General features: G+C 50.0%; 1 protein-coding gene across 3 annotated transcripts in view; it reads right to left on the bottom strand.

Moving 5' to 3' along the window:
• Positions 1 to 810: 810 nt before the first annotated feature.
• The window catches only part of MYBL2 (MYB proto-oncogene like 2), a 40,678-nt gene continuing 22,419 nt past the window's right edge, over positions 811 to 19,069 (bottom strand). For all 3 annotated transcript variants that reach the window (XM_050917311.1, XM_050917310.1, XM_050917312.1), the window contains exons 8-14: positions 17,155 to 17,529; positions 13,568 to 13,707; positions 11,955 to 12,054; positions 10,981 to 11,094; positions 9,502 to 9,618; positions 7,506 to 7,655; positions 811 to 1,098 (exon numbers count right to left, since the gene is read on the bottom strand). In XM_050917311.1, the coding sequence (XP_050773268.1) occupies positions 970 to 1,098; positions 7,506 to 7,655; positions 9,502 to 9,618; positions 10,981 to 11,094; positions 11,955 to 12,054; positions 13,568 to 13,707; positions 17,155 to 17,529 (1,125 nt within the window). In that variant the 3' untranslated portion in view covers positions 811 to 969. The remainder of the gene's footprint in view (positions 1,099 to 7,505; positions 7,656 to 9,501; positions 9,619 to 10,980; positions 11,095 to 11,954; positions 12,055 to 13,567; positions 13,708 to 17,154; positions 17,530 to 19,069) is intronic.

Raw genomic sequence — 19,069 nt, 5'->3', positions numbered from 1 at the left:
TTTGTTCCCATTCACTCTCTAGAGAAGCAGGACAACTCTCTACCTGTTCACAGGAGAAATGCTGGAACTAAACTCCTGCTCTGCTCAAATCAGACAATCCTGCTAGTGGCTAGACCACCATTAGGCAGCACTGCCTTCCCTGGAAAGGCAGAAGCACTCAAACCCAATACAGCATGTGGACACACAGAGCATTGGACCATGTTTGAATAAAGTGGCAAAGTCAGGCTGATGAAGCCCAACAGGAGGCAGATTCATTAAAACATATAAAAGGAGAGGGTATTTCCCAGGGGAGAGGTTCTGGCCCAGCCCTCTCCTATATAACGTATGTATCACGTCTGTGCAAATGATTCTCCTAGGGTCAGATGGGAAGAAAGCTGCTAGTTCAAAATTAGAATCAAACCATCCTGAAAGACATGCCCCCTCCGAAATCCTTTCTTCTGCTGGCCTCTATCACCCCATCACTTATGACGATGGAGAACATTCTCATCCAAGGAAAGCCAGGAGGTACAAGGTGAAATGTGCAAGGACCTTACACATTGCTCCCAAGAAGCCAGAGCAGAATCCAACTCAGTTCGTTTTCTGCACAGTAACATCTCCACCTAAGTGAGGTAAATGCCTGGTGTCCACTTCAGAGGGCATGGCAGAAAGGGGTGGTGTGTGGACAGTTTATTTCTACCTCTGGAGAAGAATACAAGGAAGGGGTATCTTTCTCATGGGGGGGGGGGTAATTTTCCTAGCTCCCCCTCCCCCGATTAAGTTTTCCACAAACAATTCAAAAATTTATATCCCACTTATCGTCCAGTATTTAGCACAATTTATTAAAATATGGATCTACCAGGGAACATGGAGTTCAGAGAAGGGAAAATAAACAGTGTCTTTGCCAAAGAGAATTCTTCTGTGTGTTCTTTTTCCCCCTCCTCTACTTAAAAAAATTAAAAAATCGTAAAGTAGAGAAAAACCAACAATCCTTCATGATAAGATCAATGTCCTTGACGTGTGGCTCTGTTTTAATGCACCTAAGATCTGCCGAGCTTTCTCCTGCATGATAAGCTGGTCTCGGGTTCCGCCGCAAGCCACTACTTTCCATGCACTGGACATCTAGCGTGGATGGGGGAGAAGAAAGAGATATTTTAAAACACGCTTGTAGATTAAGATCTGGATGGCTATGGATACCTCTAAATACCTCTGAACAAGAACCCAGCCCTTCAAAGCCCTCCGCCCAGAACTAACTGATTTAGCCTTATGACCTCCCAGGGCAAAGGAATCCCAGTATTATAATCCCCACTTTGTGGAGGGGCAGCAGACATGGGAGTCAGCAGCCCGATTTTCAAAGGGCCCGAGGAGCTGAGCTCCCATGAGAGCAGTGCCGCTCTGCACCTTGGAAGGAGCCAGGTTCAGCAACTGGCCCCAGATCACAGAGCTAGTTGGGGATCTGAGCACAGCAGCACCTGTGTTCCAGTCCCAGACACAGCCCAATGGCCCTCAGTAAGATTAGAGGATAGGGACTCAGGGGAAGTCGTGCTTGCATCTCCCAAGTACACAGGGGTTGATTCTCCAGGGAGCTTGAACTTTGCTCAATGCAGGACCCAAGGAGGAGAAGGGGAATGGGGCTTCACCTCCCCTACTCTTGGGCAATCCAAAGGCTGCAGCACGTTAGAGGAGTCTGATGGCTGCCCTACCTTGGGCTCAGCTGCCGATAGCCCCGGGGGCTGTTGCAGCATCCAGAAACAGGCAGAGTGCAGAGGTGTCAGTCATGCCCCTTACACAGATGCCTGCGAGTGGCGTGGAGCTAATATGTTTTCTCTGTGCTACACAGGGACTCTCCCTCTAGACCACAGGAATTCCCTGGTAGCTGAGCCATAAGCTTTACAGCCCCTTTACACTGGAAAAAACGAGAGAGAATCAGTCCCCATGAGGCCTGCATTTCTTAACAGCAAAGCAGCCATTGCAGCACCAACAGCTGCTCATCATCCAGCCATGGCTCAGCTGTCAGTGCATTTATGTGGGGCTAATTTAGTTCCAGCAAGTCATTTTACTTAATTTCCTAGTCACATTATCTCTTACTGCTAGCGACTCCAAGGAGAGCACTGAGGTAACCCCCAAGAGCCCAATACTGCAGATGTCATCTCTCTCTTTGGGATTCCACAGATGGGATTTCACAGCACACACACAATCTTGATCTAGTTCAGGATCGCAGGGGCTCACTCCTCCCTCCAGCCCTCCCATGCTTTTAAGACATTTTATTTCTTTCGGCACCTTCAAATCTCTAGCCAGAAGTTATTTATGCAGCTGTCAGTGGCGAGAGCAATGCACTCCCACGCCACGCTGGGAGAAGTGGTTTATAAAACGGACAAATTAACTGCAAGTTGGGGTTTATTGGGGCGGGGAGGGGTTGCTTTGCTGCGATTAAGGACTGTTCATTCATCACACAAAAAAGCTTTTACAACAGACAGATCTAATCCAATTACAAACGTCCGAGAAGAAAGTTATCCCTTCTGGCTGATGTCTAGCTGGAGACAAAGAGTCAGAGGTAAGAAGCAGGGTTGAGAAGATAAATCACTTGCACTTCTGGGAGCTTTCAGGGGATCTCAAAGCACCTTAAACACTAAGCTGTGCCCCTGTGAGATGAGTCAACATTATGGCCCCATTGTACAGATGGGAGAGGTTCAGTTACTTGCCCCAAGACCGACAGTGGCAGGATCATGACCTGAACCCAGAAGTCCTGGCTCCCATCGCTAGATAAGGTCAAGCGGGGGCTGGTAAAGGTTTGCCAGGTTGTCTAATGCAACATGTCCAAGGACAGAAGTAAGTACTCTTCAGAGACATGCCATCTAACGGGCACCCTCCAGAAAGGGGTCATTTGTTTAGAACTGATGTCAGCCAAATGCGTAACCATTAACAGTCCCTCCAAAGCTGGCTGGGCATTGGCAGAAAAGGGAGCAAGCAAAGGTCTTTAAACTCCCCTTGCTCGCTGTTAGCTAGACAAGAGCCCAGTCGCCTCTGCAAGCTGGGCATGCGTTTGGTCACTGGCTGTGCATACACTAGCAGCTTCCCACCATCGCACCTCCAGCTGTGGGAGTCTTCATGCATCTTAAGGCATTGAGTTATCCGGCCCAGACAGGCCTCGCTGACACTTTGACTGGAAGCCCTATGGGGCAGGGTCCTTCTTTTAGTTCTGTGTCTGTACAGCGCCTGACACAGTGGGGACCTGGGTCCAGAACGGCGGCTCCTGGGTGCTACGGGAACACAAGGAATGGTGGTCTGCTGCTGCTACCACTGGTCGAACTGCAGAGGTAGGGATGCAATGGTGGTAAAATTAAGTAAATTGCTGGCATAAGCGAGACCCTTGCTTCTCTCTCTCGCTAAAGAGCTGGGGCAATATTCCAACGCCCCCCTGGAAATGTAGTGCAGAGCATCATAAAGTGATCATAAAGCTTAGTGTTTAAGGTGCTTTGAGATCCCCTGAAAGCTCCCAGACAGAGGAATTACACCCTAAATTCCTGCGCCTTAGTCACACTACACTAGGGACAGCAGGGTACCTGCTTGCCCAGCATCGTCCAGGGGGGCGTCACTGATGAAGAGCAGACATTTTGTGCCTAAGTTTATTTTCAAATAAAGTTTCATAAAGAGAAAATGAAGCACAGAAACAGCAAACAACTGGGTCTAAGCAGTAAGAGTATGGCTGGCTGCCTGCCTCCACCACTGTCCGAGCACAGGAACAATTCCCACTCGGCTACTTCCCATCACTGGGACTGTTTCCGCCTCTCACAACGCACAAGGGTCACCCCCTCAGCCCCACAACCTACTTCACAGCTCAGTTCACCCATGCCAGCAAATGGCTCAGCTTCTCTCCCTCCCCCACCCTGGAATAGTTAGCTAATACCTAGGATCCTACCAAAATCATGGCCAGGAAAAACATGTAATGGACCATGAAATCTTGTTTCCCCCCCCGTGAAATTGGTATACCAGATTTCATGGGGAGACCTGAATTTCTCAAATTGGGTGCCCTGATCCAAAAGGGAGTTCCAGGGGGGTCACAGGGTTATTCTGTAGGGTTGCAGTATTGACACCCTTACTTCTGTGCTGCCTTTAGAGCTGGGCAGTTGGAGAGTGGCGGCTGCTGGTCAGGATCCCAGTTCTGAAGGCAGAGCCGCCGGCAGCAGCACTGCAGAAGTAACGGTGGCATGGTATGGTATTGCCACCGTTACTTCTGCACTACTGATGGCGGGGCACTGCCTTCAGAGCTGGGTGTCCAGCCAACAGCCGCCGCTTTCCAGCCATCCAGCTCTGAAGGCAGCACAGAAGTAAGGGTGTCAATACCATAACCCGCCAAAATAACCTTGTGACCCCCCTGGAACTCCCTTTTGGGTCAGGATGCCCAATTTGAGAAATCCAGGTCTCCCCCCGTGAAATCTGCAGCAGCGCAGAACTAAGGGTAGCAGTACCACAATCCACCCTACAGTAACCTTGAGACCCCGCCCCCAAACTCCTTTTTGTGTCAGGACCCCTACAATTACAACACCATGAAAATTCAGATTTAAATTGCTGAAATCATGAAATTTACAACTTTTAAAATTCTATGACTGTGAAATTGACCAAAATGGACTGTGAAGTTGGTAGGCCCTACGAATACCCGCTTGGAAAGCCTCTATCACGCTGCTGGTGCTATGGAAACAATGTATGCTTAAAACTTCCTGAAGAGAGAACAGAACCCAGAACTCTTCCCTCAGGGCTTGCCTCCCACAAGCCACATGGCAGGCAGGAGGTGGGGGGACAGGGCAGGCTATGCCAACTGCTGCAGTGCTGCTCTCACAGTACTGCCATGCAGCCAGTTCCATGCATAGAATTCCCTCCTAAAGTTTTCTGGTGTGGGACTCTCACTTACAATCAGCACAGTCGTTAAAGGATCTCCTGGTATTCCCCGTTCACTCACAGATCACTCAGAATTAAACCAAATATCTTTTAGAGATCACTAGAGGGCTGACATTTAAGCCTGCAGTTAGAACAGCCCATAATATTCCCAACAAATGAACCTCCACACTGCAATAGATGGATGGCCCATCTAGCTCTATCCTAGCTCTGACAGAGACCAATGGCTGTTTGCAGGAAGGTGGGAACTCTCTAGAGTGTACCTTGCTGTGCAAGACCAGCCGGTAGCGGGGAAGTTACCTTCTCCAGCCAGTGATCAGTTTAGGCCTCGAAGCACAAAGAACAAGAGCTCATGTTATGGGATATGAAGTGCATCTCTCATGGCTATGGGCCTAATCCATTTCTAAAGTTCACTAATCCATTTGCCTCAGTCTATCCCGAGTCTCCCACTGGAGAGAAATATCTGGGCCACAGATACAGGAAAATCGAGTTTCTGAAGAGGTGTCAGCAGCAACTCCAGGGTTAGGAGAGCATTGAGTTTTGCACTTACAAAGCAGCTACGGCTGTGTCTTGGAAAACAGAACAAAAACCTCCATGGAAGTGGGGGTGCAGGGGGCAGCAAATTGCCCAGCAAATCAGTGGCAGGACCAGGAGCAGATTGCAGGACTCCAAATTGCCAATGCCCACATCTAACCCACTATAGCACAGCATCCCTACCGCTGCCCCAGGGAAGGTATTTTGCCTGAATGCTTTAAGAAGTATTTATTGATTTTGGATGCAAGGCTGAGATGCCCTGGGCCTAATGGTGAGAGATGCTGAGCTGATAGCGTTTTGATGTATACTTTGCAGCACACTGGTTTCCTAGGACCTTTTCCCCCTTCCTTTTCTTGATCCCTCTTAGCATCACATCTCCCAGCCACACATATCCCCCATCTACCACCGCACATCCTCATGCCCCACTAGCCAGGGCAGCCGTTCAGCACGTGAAAGCCAGGGCCTAGAGACTTTGCCGGGGGGGAGGGGGGGTAGAGTGTGACCAAACTTGCATCTTCCAAGAGCCTTGTTTTACATCCGTATGTAAGAACCTTCCACTGCTGCAATTCTCCTCTGGCACAGAGCTGCAGGGTCCCCAGCCTGGAAGCCTCAAGGGGATCACCAGCATAAGCACGGTGATTAGCCAGTTTGTGCTCCCTACGTCTGTCTTCAAAGGCCAGAACCGGATCGTAGACTCATAGACTCTAGGACTGGAAGGGACCTCGAGAGGTCATCGAGTCCAGTCCCCTGCCCTCATGGCAGGACCAAATACTGTCTAGACCATCCCTAATAGACATTTATCTAACCTACTCTTAAATATCTCCAGAGATGGAGATTCCACAACTTCCCTAGGCAATCTATTCCAGTGTTTAACTACCCTGACAGTTAGGAACTTTTTCCTAATGTCCAACCTAAATCTCCCTTGCTGTAGTTTAAGCCCATTGCTTCTTGATCTATCATTGGAGGCTAAGGTGAACAAGTTTTCTCCCTCCTCCTGATGACACCCTTTTAGACACCTGAAAACTGCTATCATGTCCCCTCTCAGTCTTCTCTTCAGCTCATGAATAGAGCTGGCTGGAAAACAGATTTTCCAACCCACAACCATTTTAGAGATTTTGTAGAAAACCCAACCCCAATCAATCCTGAACTGGGGCAAAGAGGCAAACTTCCAAAGACTTCAGGAAACAGAATTCTGGATTTTGGCTTGTTTCAGGTCAATCAAAATATTTTGTTTCAGTTTTGACTCTTGCGAACTCCTCTTCCCAGCCCTGAGATCCAGAGCAAGTGATTCTGGGAATGACTGTTCTGAGTGGCTAACTCGGAGCGTCACGGTAACAAGGAGGTAGACAGTATCTTGGTTTAGGGCTGGTCTACACTGGGGGAGGGGAATCGATCTAAGATACGCAGCTTCAGCTCCGTGAATAGCGTAGCTGAAGTCGAAGTATCTTAGATAGACTTATCTCTTGTCCTCACGGCGCAGGACCGACATCCACAGCTCCCCCATCGACTCCGCTACCACTGCTCACTCCACGCTGCTCACTCTGGTGGAGTTCCGGAGTCGAAGTCGACGGGGAGCGCGTTCGAGGATCAATTACTACCCGCCGATCCAGTCGGTGGATAGTGAAGACGTACCATTAGAGGAAAGAATGGTGCTCCCTTCAAGTCCCAGTAGATGGCATTGCACAGCAACGCCAGCTAACTCTCCTCCCACAGGCCAGGTAGGGTCTCTGTTCCTATCCCCTGCCCTCTCAGGGGAAGAAAGGGTATGCCTACATTGCACAGCATGTCCGTGGTTGGCCCAGGTCATCTACACTGCAGTTTTATAGCCCCGCAGCTTGACCCCTGCGAGCCCAAGTCAGTGACCCAGGCGCTGAGACTCATTGCTGTGGGTTTTTAATCACAGCGTATACACAGTGACCAAGGCAACGCTCAGCATATGAAGCCTGGGCAGTGAGTGGGACTAGCATTCTGAGCTGTTGTGTTGTTCTCCAGGGACAGTGCTCTCTGCTGACTCAAGCTACCATCTCCTTTTCCCCAGTACAGGAGAGACAAGGTTTCTGTAACCTCCTGCCTTTTGGGGAGATGGCAGTGCTGGCATTTACCGGAGCAGGTGGTCTGAATTGGCTTGGGATCTTCCTGGAGGATGAGGTCTTCTCAGTCTTCACCTGCACGAACCCCCTATTGAGCAAACCGCTGTCGTCCTTGCTGCTTGAGGAGGAAAGGTTAAGGGACCTCGAGAGGAAACTCACAGGCTGCAGAAAAAAAACAAAAACCAAGTTAATTTGCTCCCTTACACTGGAAGAGGCCACTTAACTACATCCATTCACTTGTGTTCCTATATTCTCCTGTCCATGCATTTAAACTGCACTAGAAACAGCATGTAAGGATGCTAGCAAGGTGCTACATGCAGGGAAGCAATCACAGTGTCACCAGGCGAGTACTTTTTCCAGACCTGACGCAGAGCTCTGTGCAGCTCGAAAGCTAGTCCCTTCCACCAGCAGAAATGGGTCTATTAAAACAGAGGTTCTCGAACTTTTTTTGCTGGGACCCCCTTTGAAAATATTTCAGGTTGTGATGCCACCTCCACCCCCAATACCATGCCATCCCTCCTGCTGCTGGTGGTGGCACTTCCTTCAGAGCTGGGCGCCTGGCCAGCAGCCGCTGCTCTCAAGAGCCCCCCTACAATAGTCTGGCAACCCCCTTTTTGGTCAAGAATGCTGCATTAAAAGAAATTCCCTTGTCCACCTTGTCTGTGTACAAAGGTATGTCTATATTGCACCTGGGAGAGAGCCTCCCAGCCCAGCTCCATAGACTTAGGCAGCAGGGCTTGTGCCAGCATGCTAAAAACATCTGTGTAGATGGGGCTTTGACGCTGTGGCCTGGGAACTAAAGCCTCCCTGTCCCAGGGTTCAGCATTTGAGCTCCAGCTCAAGCCACAACTATTTTTAAATGCGCTAGTGGTGAGCCCCCTACTGTGAGGCTATGGCCTCAGGCTGGGAGGTTAGTTCCCAGAGGTAGTATAGACAGACCCTAAGGGCTAGCAAGCGGAAATCTTTCCATTACGTGCATTTAACAAATTCAGCTAAGAGTGTGTGTAGATTTAGAAACTCCCCTGCTCTTTGTGCCATCAAAACATGACAGCACTGGGCTAGCACATGGGAGCCAGAAAACGAAACCAGCTAATCTGTTTTCACTGTCCAAGCCAAGTGCAGTGAGAGGTAGCATGAGTTCGATTTATCTTTCTCCCTGTTATAATAGTCAGCGGGTTGTTTGCTGTGTGCACTATACTGTTGTGTTTTTAAAATACATGGGCCGAATTCATCCATGCTGCGACTCCACTGAAGTTCATGGCGTTACACTAGGGGCTGAACGTGGACCTAATCTGTATCTTGGCAAATCTGTTTCCCTTTAACAAGCTTCATAATCAAACGTTGATCATTGCATCAAACTTAATGGGGCACAAGAAAACCAAAATGAATAAGAACTTTACAAGTCTAATAAATACACTAAAGAGCCAGACGTCTGACAGGCGCTCTCACCACAATGCTCCAGTTATTTTATACTTGATTCTGTGAATAACCAACACAGAATGGGCTCTTTTCGGTGCATTTTGTTGTGTGTTGCATTTAGTGTTCCAGATATTCAGTTCTTCAGGGAGGAGAGGTTTACAGTGGGATCAGAAAGTACAATACATAAAACATTAAGTTAAGGACACCCCTTCTTAATTACATTCAGCAGCATGTGCATGATCTAGCATAGAGGCAGGAAGTGGACAACCAGGTTTAAGCTGCACTATCCATATGGATAGAGGAAAGGGGAGGCAGTTTTCCTAGTAGGTCTTTGCCTCTTATCGTCACGTTTATCTCACTGGCACACCTAAAGCCCCAGTTAATCCAGTATAGTCAATTAGATTTCATAGCCATCCTCTGACATTTCCGATTGCTCCTGTGTTTCAGAGATGTTTGCAGGGGAATCCAACTCATAGCCAATCTCAAGTCTTCCTCTACATTCACACAGACATGTCTCATCATGCAAGCACACATCTCATAGCATCTCTGTCCAGCCCTCCCTCCCCCGCCTCATCTGAGCATGCCTGACCTGTGCTCTTTTGAAGCAGATGGACCTAGGCATGGCGCAGACAGTCAGCTTCACATCCTCATCCACAATGTCCAAGGCGAGAGACTTCCTGACCTTCTTGATGGGACTCCTGTGCAGCTGGGAAACACAAGAGAAGCAAAGCAAGCAACCGTAAGCACTAGCCTACAGGGGAGACAGAGCAATAGCAATGAGAGAAATGGGGCTCTGTGAGCATTTTCTAGTTCCGTACAGAGAGGGAAGGGTCACCATCACACATAACTATTTGGGTATGAGGGACTGGGGACCATGGAGGCTTGGTGGCATTAAAACATTTCCTGTGAATGTCACTGTGGTGGAAGAGACCAAAGACTCTCAATCCCTGGAGGCTGAACACCTGCCTTTACAGAGCAGGGAGAAACTCCCCAGCTCCATCTAACCATGGGGCCTCAGGCCTATTCCAAGGGTATCACCTTTAGAGTGCTGAGTGGGGAGCAGCTTCCCTTTGTCCCATCCACTGCTTGACCTCTCTGCCAAAAGGGTGGGGCGACTCATGGTGGGCCAGTTCATGGTGGGGCTGCCTGTCCACCGAGACCCACCAGCACGTTTCATGCAGGCCAGCCCCTTCACAGCAACACCTCTAGGGCTACAATGGGACAGCAACCCAAAAGCAAAAGGCCCCCATGTCCCACTACCAGCCCCATCCATTCCGCTTGGAGGAGGACGTTTTGAATGAACAAATCTCTCTCTTGTGAGGGTATTTTAAACAGTCAAACCAATTGTCCCAGATGCAGAGTACAGATCCAGAGATGCAGGGCTCGCCGTTGGCTGTGAGCAAGCTGGGGTACCTGTGCCATGTGGGTGGCAGAACGTCACATCATGTCTGGCATCGACAGACGGTGTAAATAACACATAGGGTCTTTACTGTGACCATCACAGACCACACGAGGGCACCTACTCTGCCATGGCTTTTATTGGTATGATTTCTAGCATGGAGAACAACCGATTTTAAAAAGAAATCCCAGCAAGGCTAGGAAGGGAAAGCCAGCAGAACAGGACCAGCCAAGACAGAATTTGCTCAGGAGGCCTGGGCTAACGTTCCAAGCCCTAGAAGTGCCTGAGGATCTTTATTCCCCACATAGCTCAGACTTAGAACGGAGGTTCTGAGCAGAGAGGTGACAACTCCAGAAGCACATCATGCCCAACATTATGCTGGGGCATTGGGTCAGGACGGGTTAGGCTACAATCCAGAAGCACTTTAAGCATGTGAGTAGCCCACTGACTCCAGCAGGACTGTTCATGTGCTAAAAGTTAAGCATGTATTCCAGTGCGCTGCAGAATCAGGCCCTTAGCGGGAAGGGTGCGAGCAACTACATCAGCAACATCCCTGCAGCACCTGGACTTTCCTCCGACTCTCCCACCCAGTACTGCCCTGGCCCGACCCTCCACGAGGAACCGGGCAGGATCACAGCAGGGGCAGCAGCTGTAAGACGAGACACTCACTCCTTGTTTCCTTTTCTGTTTGTCAGGCTTCACGTCATCCTCTATGATCAACTCGATGCCAGCTTCGCTCCGGAGCACTTCCTTCAAGTCTTCTTCCAGGTGAGGGGTCTGCGGCTGGGGTGAATGACATTGGGGGAGGAACATAGCACAGGGTTTACAGTGCAGGCTACATTTACATGTCTGGATCTACAGTGCAGGTGAACCTGTGCTAATGCTGTAATTATGTTGAGACGTCTCCCCACTGCAACTCAGTCTGCAGGGCCATTGTTCATTTCTTGGTGTGAATGACATGAGAGCTCAGCCAGCCAGGCCTCTGCACAGGCCCCTGATGCAGTGAGGATACAAGACCTCACAGAAGAAGCTTCAGGAGATCAAGTGCATCAAGAATCTCATATACTTGTTTGGCAGGCAAGGGGTGCCACACCTACAGCCTGACTTCCCAGCTGGTCTACACAGCATCACTGCTTATTCTGGAATAGGCACCAGGTCTCCACTCGATGGGGAGTCCCAAACAACTGCTACACCCAGAAGAAAAAACCCATTTGGTGGGTTTCTTTTTAGGCTCAGAAAGGAACCGAAAGCAGCAGCAAGAACACATGGGGTTTATAAAGTATCTCAATCTAGTGGTCACATATGGGAGCATATTCACCATGCTATTTTAGGACAGTGTTCCCCACAGCCACCCCATCTCAGCCAAAGAATGTGCCAACACCCAAGCACCCTGGTAACGTTAACAACGCAAACAGAAATGCACAAAGATTGTCTGATGGGCCCTTTCGCACCACATATCCAAGGGCCCTTCCACTGGCAGATCATGCTAGAATATTCAAGGGTGAATATGAGTTTGGGGTGAATGTTTAGATAGAAACCAGGCAGGGGGTCTTTCCTGGCTCTGATCATTGGGGGTCTACAGGAGTATAGCGAGCAGCACTGGACAGTGCTAGGCGGGGCATGCATGTTGGTTCAATACACACCAGTGGCCGCATGGCGCCGTACTTTTCCAGGGCGTTCTTAAAAGGCGTGGGCGTGTGGGGCGTGTTATCTGCTACGTATTTCTGATCTGGAGTGACAAACCTGCCAGCAAAGAGGGAGAGAAAGGAGGTCAGGAGCAGAACATGACATGCAGGTGTTCCCTGAGCATTCCCACCACAAGAGAGGATGCATGCTCTGGCCCTCCAGCCCCAGGGCTGCACTGCCTACCCTAGCACATGCACTCCAGAAACACCCTGCCACTCCAGACACAGGAACCGGGTCTTACATCACAATAGCAAGGACGGTGTGAACCTCCCTGGCTGGGTGTGCTGCAGGGGCTTGGATGGGGGAGAAAAGCAGGTGCAAAAGAGCAATGGAATAGAAGACATGCCATCTGGCGGCACCACCCATGCCGCTGTGACAGAGCCAGAGGTTATTCAGTTATATCTCCATCAGATCACCTGGCAAATCACTCTTCAGTCATTAGGGTGGGTGAAACACAGATCCCCACCCACAGCCCTTCCCTCCCCCTCATCCTCCACTCTGGTCTTGGGCACACAACAATGCATGTTGCTGCAGGAAAAGTTCTGGGTCAGACACAGCAATGTAATGCAGGCAAGTCCCTGTCTATATGGGGGAAATTGACCAACACAGCTATTCGGCCATAATTCAGCTATTCTGGAATAACTGCCCCGTGTGGATGCTCTTCTGGAATAAAAATGATTTTATTGTGGCACGATTACTCCGCTTTGTGAGTGAAGTGATTATTCTGAGATAAAGTGACTTTTAATCTGGAATTGAGTGTCCACGTGGGAGAGTTACTCTGGAACAGCTATGCACATTGGTTTCCCTGGGTGGACATGACTTAAGAGGGAAGCATGCTCCACGCACTCTGTCAGGCAGGGGATATACCTGTAGACATCACACAGTGGGGCAGAGTTACAGAGGTCTGTAGAGCCCTTTTGGCAGCCAGGTCCATAATCCAGCAACATTCCCCAGACAGACATGTGCCCAGAAGCAAAAGTTCCAACCCCGCATAGACAGAGCGGATTCTGCCAGGCTTTCTAGCACCAGGACTGGGCACTCAGCTGAGTGGCTCTGGAGAAGAGCTGAAATATTTCCCTGCCTTTGAAGATGAAGGGTAGAACATAACCATAGAAATGGTTCCGACCTCACCATTCCAACTGAATGCCCTTCTGGCCACTACGAGCAAGAGACACACCCAGCACCATTCAGAAGAAACTGCTCTGGGGTGAGGCACTTCATCACTATGAGCAGATCCCATAGCTTAATTGATGGGACTTTCCCCTTCCAGGCCCAGCCTGTACACATGTGCCTTGCTCACTTTAAATGCTCTAGTCCACTTTATAGTTGGATACCTTAATTCCAACAGGTTTGGCCCACAATTCACTATTAAAATATGTTACAATACAGCAGCCCTCCAGAAAACCAGAATACACTTGTGGGACTCGAAAACTAGATAAAGCCCACTATTTGCAGCCCCTTTCTTCCCGTGGGGGTGCCATAGTTACAGGACACCATTCCTAGGACAGTTCAGCTTCCCTGCTATGTGATGCAAGCTGGGCTGAGACTGGGAGAGTGGGGGATGACTTACGTTGAGTTTTTCTGGTGCAGCGGAGTCTTGTCCCTGTGCAGCGGGGTGGTCACTATCACCTTCTGACTGCACACAGGAGTGGAGGTCAGGGACGGGTTCTCCAACTCCAGTGTATCCTGTTTGGTCCAGAAGTTTAAGAACTGCCAAGCGAGGGAAAAAAAGAAACACAGAGAATACACTTCACATCCTGGGAAATTCAAGGCTGTCACTGACCATTAGCTTATGCTACTTCTACTGAATTTAAAAGAGGATTGCTCACACTGACTGATTACATGCACTTTTGCTACCAATATGGCAGACAATATTCCCTCCACAGATCAGGAGATCCGGACTTTGCCCTGATCCACACACAGTTTTTGAACCAGAATAACTATGTCAGTTCAAGGTGTGATTTTTTTTTACCTCGTACAGATGTAGTTATAACCAGTATAAATGTGCCTCATACAGTGCAGCTTATTTCTCTTTGCTTATGGGGATAGATATGCCAACATAAGTGTACCAATACAGCTGCGTCCATTCACGTATCGCTTTGACTATACTGATGCCGTTCAAGCTGTACGTGTTTAGCAAGGCTCCAGTGGGTGCATCTTCACCACAGGAAAAAGAGTGTTGGCTAACATGAGTTTGCACAAGTTCTAGTGAAGATGAGGCAGTTTGTAGTTTTCACAAGTTAGCAGGTCAAGTAAAGCTTGTGCTTCGCCATAGTCAAACTCAGCCTGTTCACGCGTATTAAAACCACACACTGCCTCCTCTTCATGACGATTTTAACCTATGCTCATAATTTGCATTAAGAGCATGCTTTTATTCCTAGGAAAGACAAGGGCAGCGAGGAAAATGCCTTCCAGGTGCCCCCCACGCTCTTACCCCACTCGGGCAAGAGTTATTTTTGTTACATTCATCACAGGAGACCGGCCTTGTGGTTAGAGGAAGAGCCCGGGAGTCAGGAGAGCAGTTTTCTGTCTCAGCTCTGCCACAGATTCACTATGAGACAGCAGCTCGTGATCTCTGTGCCCGTGAACATGGAAGATACCGAACTACCTCCCAGGAGGGCTCTGAGGTTACTGGCTCTAACATTGCCACAGTACTGTACAGAGAGGAGGAGAACGAACCCATCGGAGCCATCAGAGGGGAGAGATCATGAGACGTTTTGCACCAAAATCCACATAAGCTAAAAGGAGTAACTGGCTCTTATCCTCTATGCTGGTCACAGACCAGAGGGAGGCATGATCACACAAGGTGTGCATGGGGAGGTTAAACATGGAAAGTGTGGTAGTGCCTGAAGGCCAACTGTCCCCTGCATTCCTCTTTAAAACTCTCCTTTGCTGTGATGCCTCCAAAAATACAACCCAACAAGAGTTAGGCAGCTGGTGTGCTGAGACCACTGCCTGCCACGCTACCCAGTACTGTCTCAGGCCTGGTCTACTCTACTGCGTCAGATCAACGCAAGGCAATTTACATCGACCTAGCTATGGAAGTATCTACCCTTGAATTTCACTCCTACTGATGTAACTGCCCAGCTACACTTCATAACTCCACATCCACGAGTGGCACAGAGTCAAGGTCGATATAGTTAGGTCAATGCTGTGTCAGTGTAGACACTGTGTTCCTTATGTCGACTGTTACTGGCTTTCAGGAACCATCCCACAATGCCCCACACTGACAGTACAATGGACACAAGCACTCTTGGAGAGGATGCGCGCTGCCGACACAGGTAGCAAAGCGCAGACACGCACAATGTAATTACTGCAGCGGTTGCCGATGTAAGTCAGGTCAACTTAATTTTGCAGTACAGACCTGGCCTCGTCGTTCCCTGTTACTCCTCCACCTGTTGTCTCTCGTCTTACCCTGCAAGGTCTGTGGCGCAGGGACTGTCTTGTTATTCAGTGTGCACACAGCACCGAGCACCAGGGGGCCCCACTCTATGACCGGGACTCCTCAGTGCTATGATAACAAACAATAATACAATTGTGCTAATCCCTGTAGGAACACAGAATAAGCAACAGTCCTTGCCCTAAAGAACTCACAGCCCAAGGGAATGTCTTCACTGCAAAATTAACTCTGGGGTTTGCATCACAGAAACGTAGACTTCAGGTCCTGGCCTTAAACTCATGGCTCATGCTAGCCTCACAGCAGAGGTCCACCAGGAGCATGGGTCAGCCTCTGGCCAGCTGGCAGCATGCTGGGACGATTTTCTGGCCACAATTTCTCCTGTTCAAGTGCTGTGGACGCGCAATAGAAATATGGAAGTGTTGCAAGCACAGCAAGTAGTGAGCAAATGTACGGTTCAGACACCACACCAGGCTGTATGAACTGGTAGGTGACCTCTGGTTCACAAGCAGAGAGAAGGTAACATGGTCCAAGGAACTTTGGGAAGGCACTGGAGGACTCTGCACTCCATCTGCTCATGCCTGCGTACACACTGCTGAGCGGCTGTGTTAGCAGCACAAGGGCTGGCAGAACTCAGGGTCAGCTCGCCTGGGTAAAAGGGGACCACACTCAAGTAAACGTGTGGGCAGAAGACAAGGTAGGGCCAACATTTGAGAAAGAACCTGAGTTAGGGCTTGTCCTCGCTGCACACAGCATTCTCCTTACCGCAGCATCTGGTGAGGAGGAGAGGGCTTGGATTACAACAGTGGCCCAAAGCTTTTGCTCCTAAACCTGGCTGGATGACAAGCACATGGATTGAACAGAAGCAGTTTCTTTGATGGTTTCAGCACTCAGGGTACCCCCTTCCCCTTTGGGATGAGACACATTTCGTACACCACAATGAAGCTGTGTGGGCGGTCCCGCTGTCCAGCAATAGGCCGGGCAGCTTCTTAGCAGCGAGGGGGAGGGGGTGGCTCAGTAATTCTCATCTGCTGTGGGTGAAGAGCTGGATGCGTGTGCCTCCACCTACCTAACTGCAGGCTCGTGCAGTGCCCCTCATAGAGGGAGGCTGGGCTTCTGTTTAGCTGAACGTGTACCCCATTATTCATGTGACCCATCTCCCACGACATGTCCAATCACCACAAGTGGCCAGAGAACCCCAGTTCTGTGGCTCAGCAGAGGAAAGACAAGCACTCTACACAAATTTCAGCGAGACTGGCCAGCATCCTCTGGGGGCTGGTCCAAGCCTGTGGAATGAACTCCCCTCAAAACCAAGGATCATCTCAAACCTCTCCATTTCCCAATCCAAGGGTATTTCTCTGACCTTGCCTTCTCTAACAAAAAGCAACAGATATATTTAGATTTACAAAAACCCCACAACCTACAAAAGCAAGACACTCCTCTGCACCTGCTTCTCCCCTGGGGAGAGGATGAGAGAAGAAACATGTGCCCGATATCTAGTCACAAAGCCTAATGGGCTCCTGGAAGGTGCTCAGATACGACTGCGATGAGCAGAGAACAGAATACCACCGCCATCCTACACACTGCCAGTGCCCATTTCAAGGCAAGTGGCATGATACATATTAAGCAAGCAGAGCTGGTCAGTATCATCAACTGCATTATGGCCATTAAAGTACCAGCACAGACCCTCTAATTCACTCGTGGTGCCCCAAGCAGACAGCAATAGAACAGCTTCGCCTGATTCCCATCTAGCTACGTACCTGGGAGGGGGAGAAAGGCAGCGTCTTGACCGGGGTGCTCTTGGGCGTCATGCTGTTACAGGAGTCTATGAAGGAGTAGCTGGTGTTCTCCGTGACAGGCGAGAGGGAGATCTTCCTCTTCTTCTGCCTCTTAAGCACCGAGGGCGGCGTGCCAGAGCTCACCTCTGAGCGGGGAGAGATGGGGATCAGCTCACCCTTGCTGCTTTTGCTCAGGTCTGAAATGGTGTGGCCATCCAGGCGATACTCTATCACATGAGGTACAGGTGCTGGGGGCTTCCTGGGGGCCTGCCTGACCGGGCTGTTGCTGCTGCTGTCGCCAGCGGCTGGATCCTCAGGCAAGTCGAAGTGACTCAGGTCACACCACCCGTCTGGGTCCTGCCAGACATGAGACACGGTTAGAAATGGCCAAGAACGAGCAGCGTCCTGAGCCGCCACAGGACACAATCTCACAGACCAGTGCAAAGGCAAGGCCTAGCAAAGGGCTCCAGTGACCTGCAAAGGCTGAACATATGATCTGTAAAAGAGGTGGGGCCTGAGTCTGTCTTCCACACCCTATGCAGTCCTTTACACCAGTGCAAATCAGTATGGCAGCATTTTACATCCACTTCACATTGCTCGATGCAACTGCACTAAGAGAATGGACACTCTGACCCTTGGAGTTCCCAGGGCCAGCACTGCACACTCTGTTGCTCGCAGGGACATTTCATTTACATGCTATCTAAGGCCAGGGCTACACTACAAACTTCTGCTGGCAGAGCTGTCGGCCTGGGCATGAGGCAGCGTGATCCCTGACCAACACAGTGGGCCAGCAAAAGTCCCTAGTGTAGTCACAGTTATATTGGCCAAGCTGTCTTTTTGCCTGGATAGTTTGTTTCACTCAGGGGCATGGGTGGTATAAGCTAAATCGATATCAGCTGCGTTCACACGAGGAGCACTCTGCTGGTATTCCTGCACTGGTAAAGTGCTCCTCCTGTAGACACTGACCCTTCTGAAGGCAGCGGCATCCTGCAATACATTTTAGGATCAGCAAGGCCAAGAAACTCAAAAATTAATTCAAATGAGTCCCCCACAACTGACTTCAGTTTGGGGCTGCATTTAATGTTCATGACAGTAACAGACTTAGCATCACTAGAAACATGGGGTACGTCTACACTATGGAGACTATACTGGCATAGCTATGTCACCAGAGCTACACCAGCATAACCCCATAGCGTAGACCAGTGGTCCCCAAACTTTTTACCTCGTGTCCCCGCACTTCCCCGAGCTGAGTGGGAAAGGGGCCACAGCTCCGGGGGAGGAGGCGGGGACGCAGGCAGGGGCATGGGGGCGGAGGTTGTAGCCATAGCTGGGGATGGGGGCGAGAGCGGAGCTTAGGCCAGGGTCGGCAATCGGGGCCAGCAGCCAGGACCTTGGGCGCAGAGTTGGGTGGCGCACCCTCCCCACCCTCCATGGGGGCTGGCTCCAGCCCCACCTTCCTGAAGGTTCTTCTGCGTCCCCCAAGGAGACCTCTGGTGTAGACACAGTCTATGCAGAACAATGGTAGCTATGCCAATGGAGGCATTCTTCTGTTGACAACACTGAGTTTAAACTGGTTAGGGGGTGGCAGCTATGTCAACTGAACTTTTGAGTGTAGAACAAGCCGAGGAAAATGCAGATGGTTTCTCTACAAGGCTGAGATTTTCAAAGCTGTGTAAGAGATCTGGAAGCCCAATTCCCATTCAATGTAATGGGTCAACGCTCCTCTATTCTGCCTCGCTTCCTCCCTGCTACTTCAGTCCTGGTCCCCACACAGCTTTGCCAATGGAAAGGACAGTCCTGATTCAGTCCTTCACTTCTTGCCCCACATCTGTATGGATCCAAATGGGGCCACATTTCCCCCAATCTAACATCCTCCGTGAACGGGAAGGTCAGTCAG

Source organism: Gopherus flavomarginatus, chromosome 11, assembly GCF_025201925.1.
Source record: "Gopherus flavomarginatus isolate rGopFla2 chromosome 11, rGopFla2.mat.asm, whole genome shotgun sequence".
In the NCBI taxonomy this organism is placed as follows: Eukaryota; Metazoa; Chordata; order Testudines; family Testudinidae; genus Gopherus; species Gopherus flavomarginatus.
Note: the sequence above shows the minus strand (reverse complement) of the source record. Positions and strands in the feature narration are given on the sequence as shown.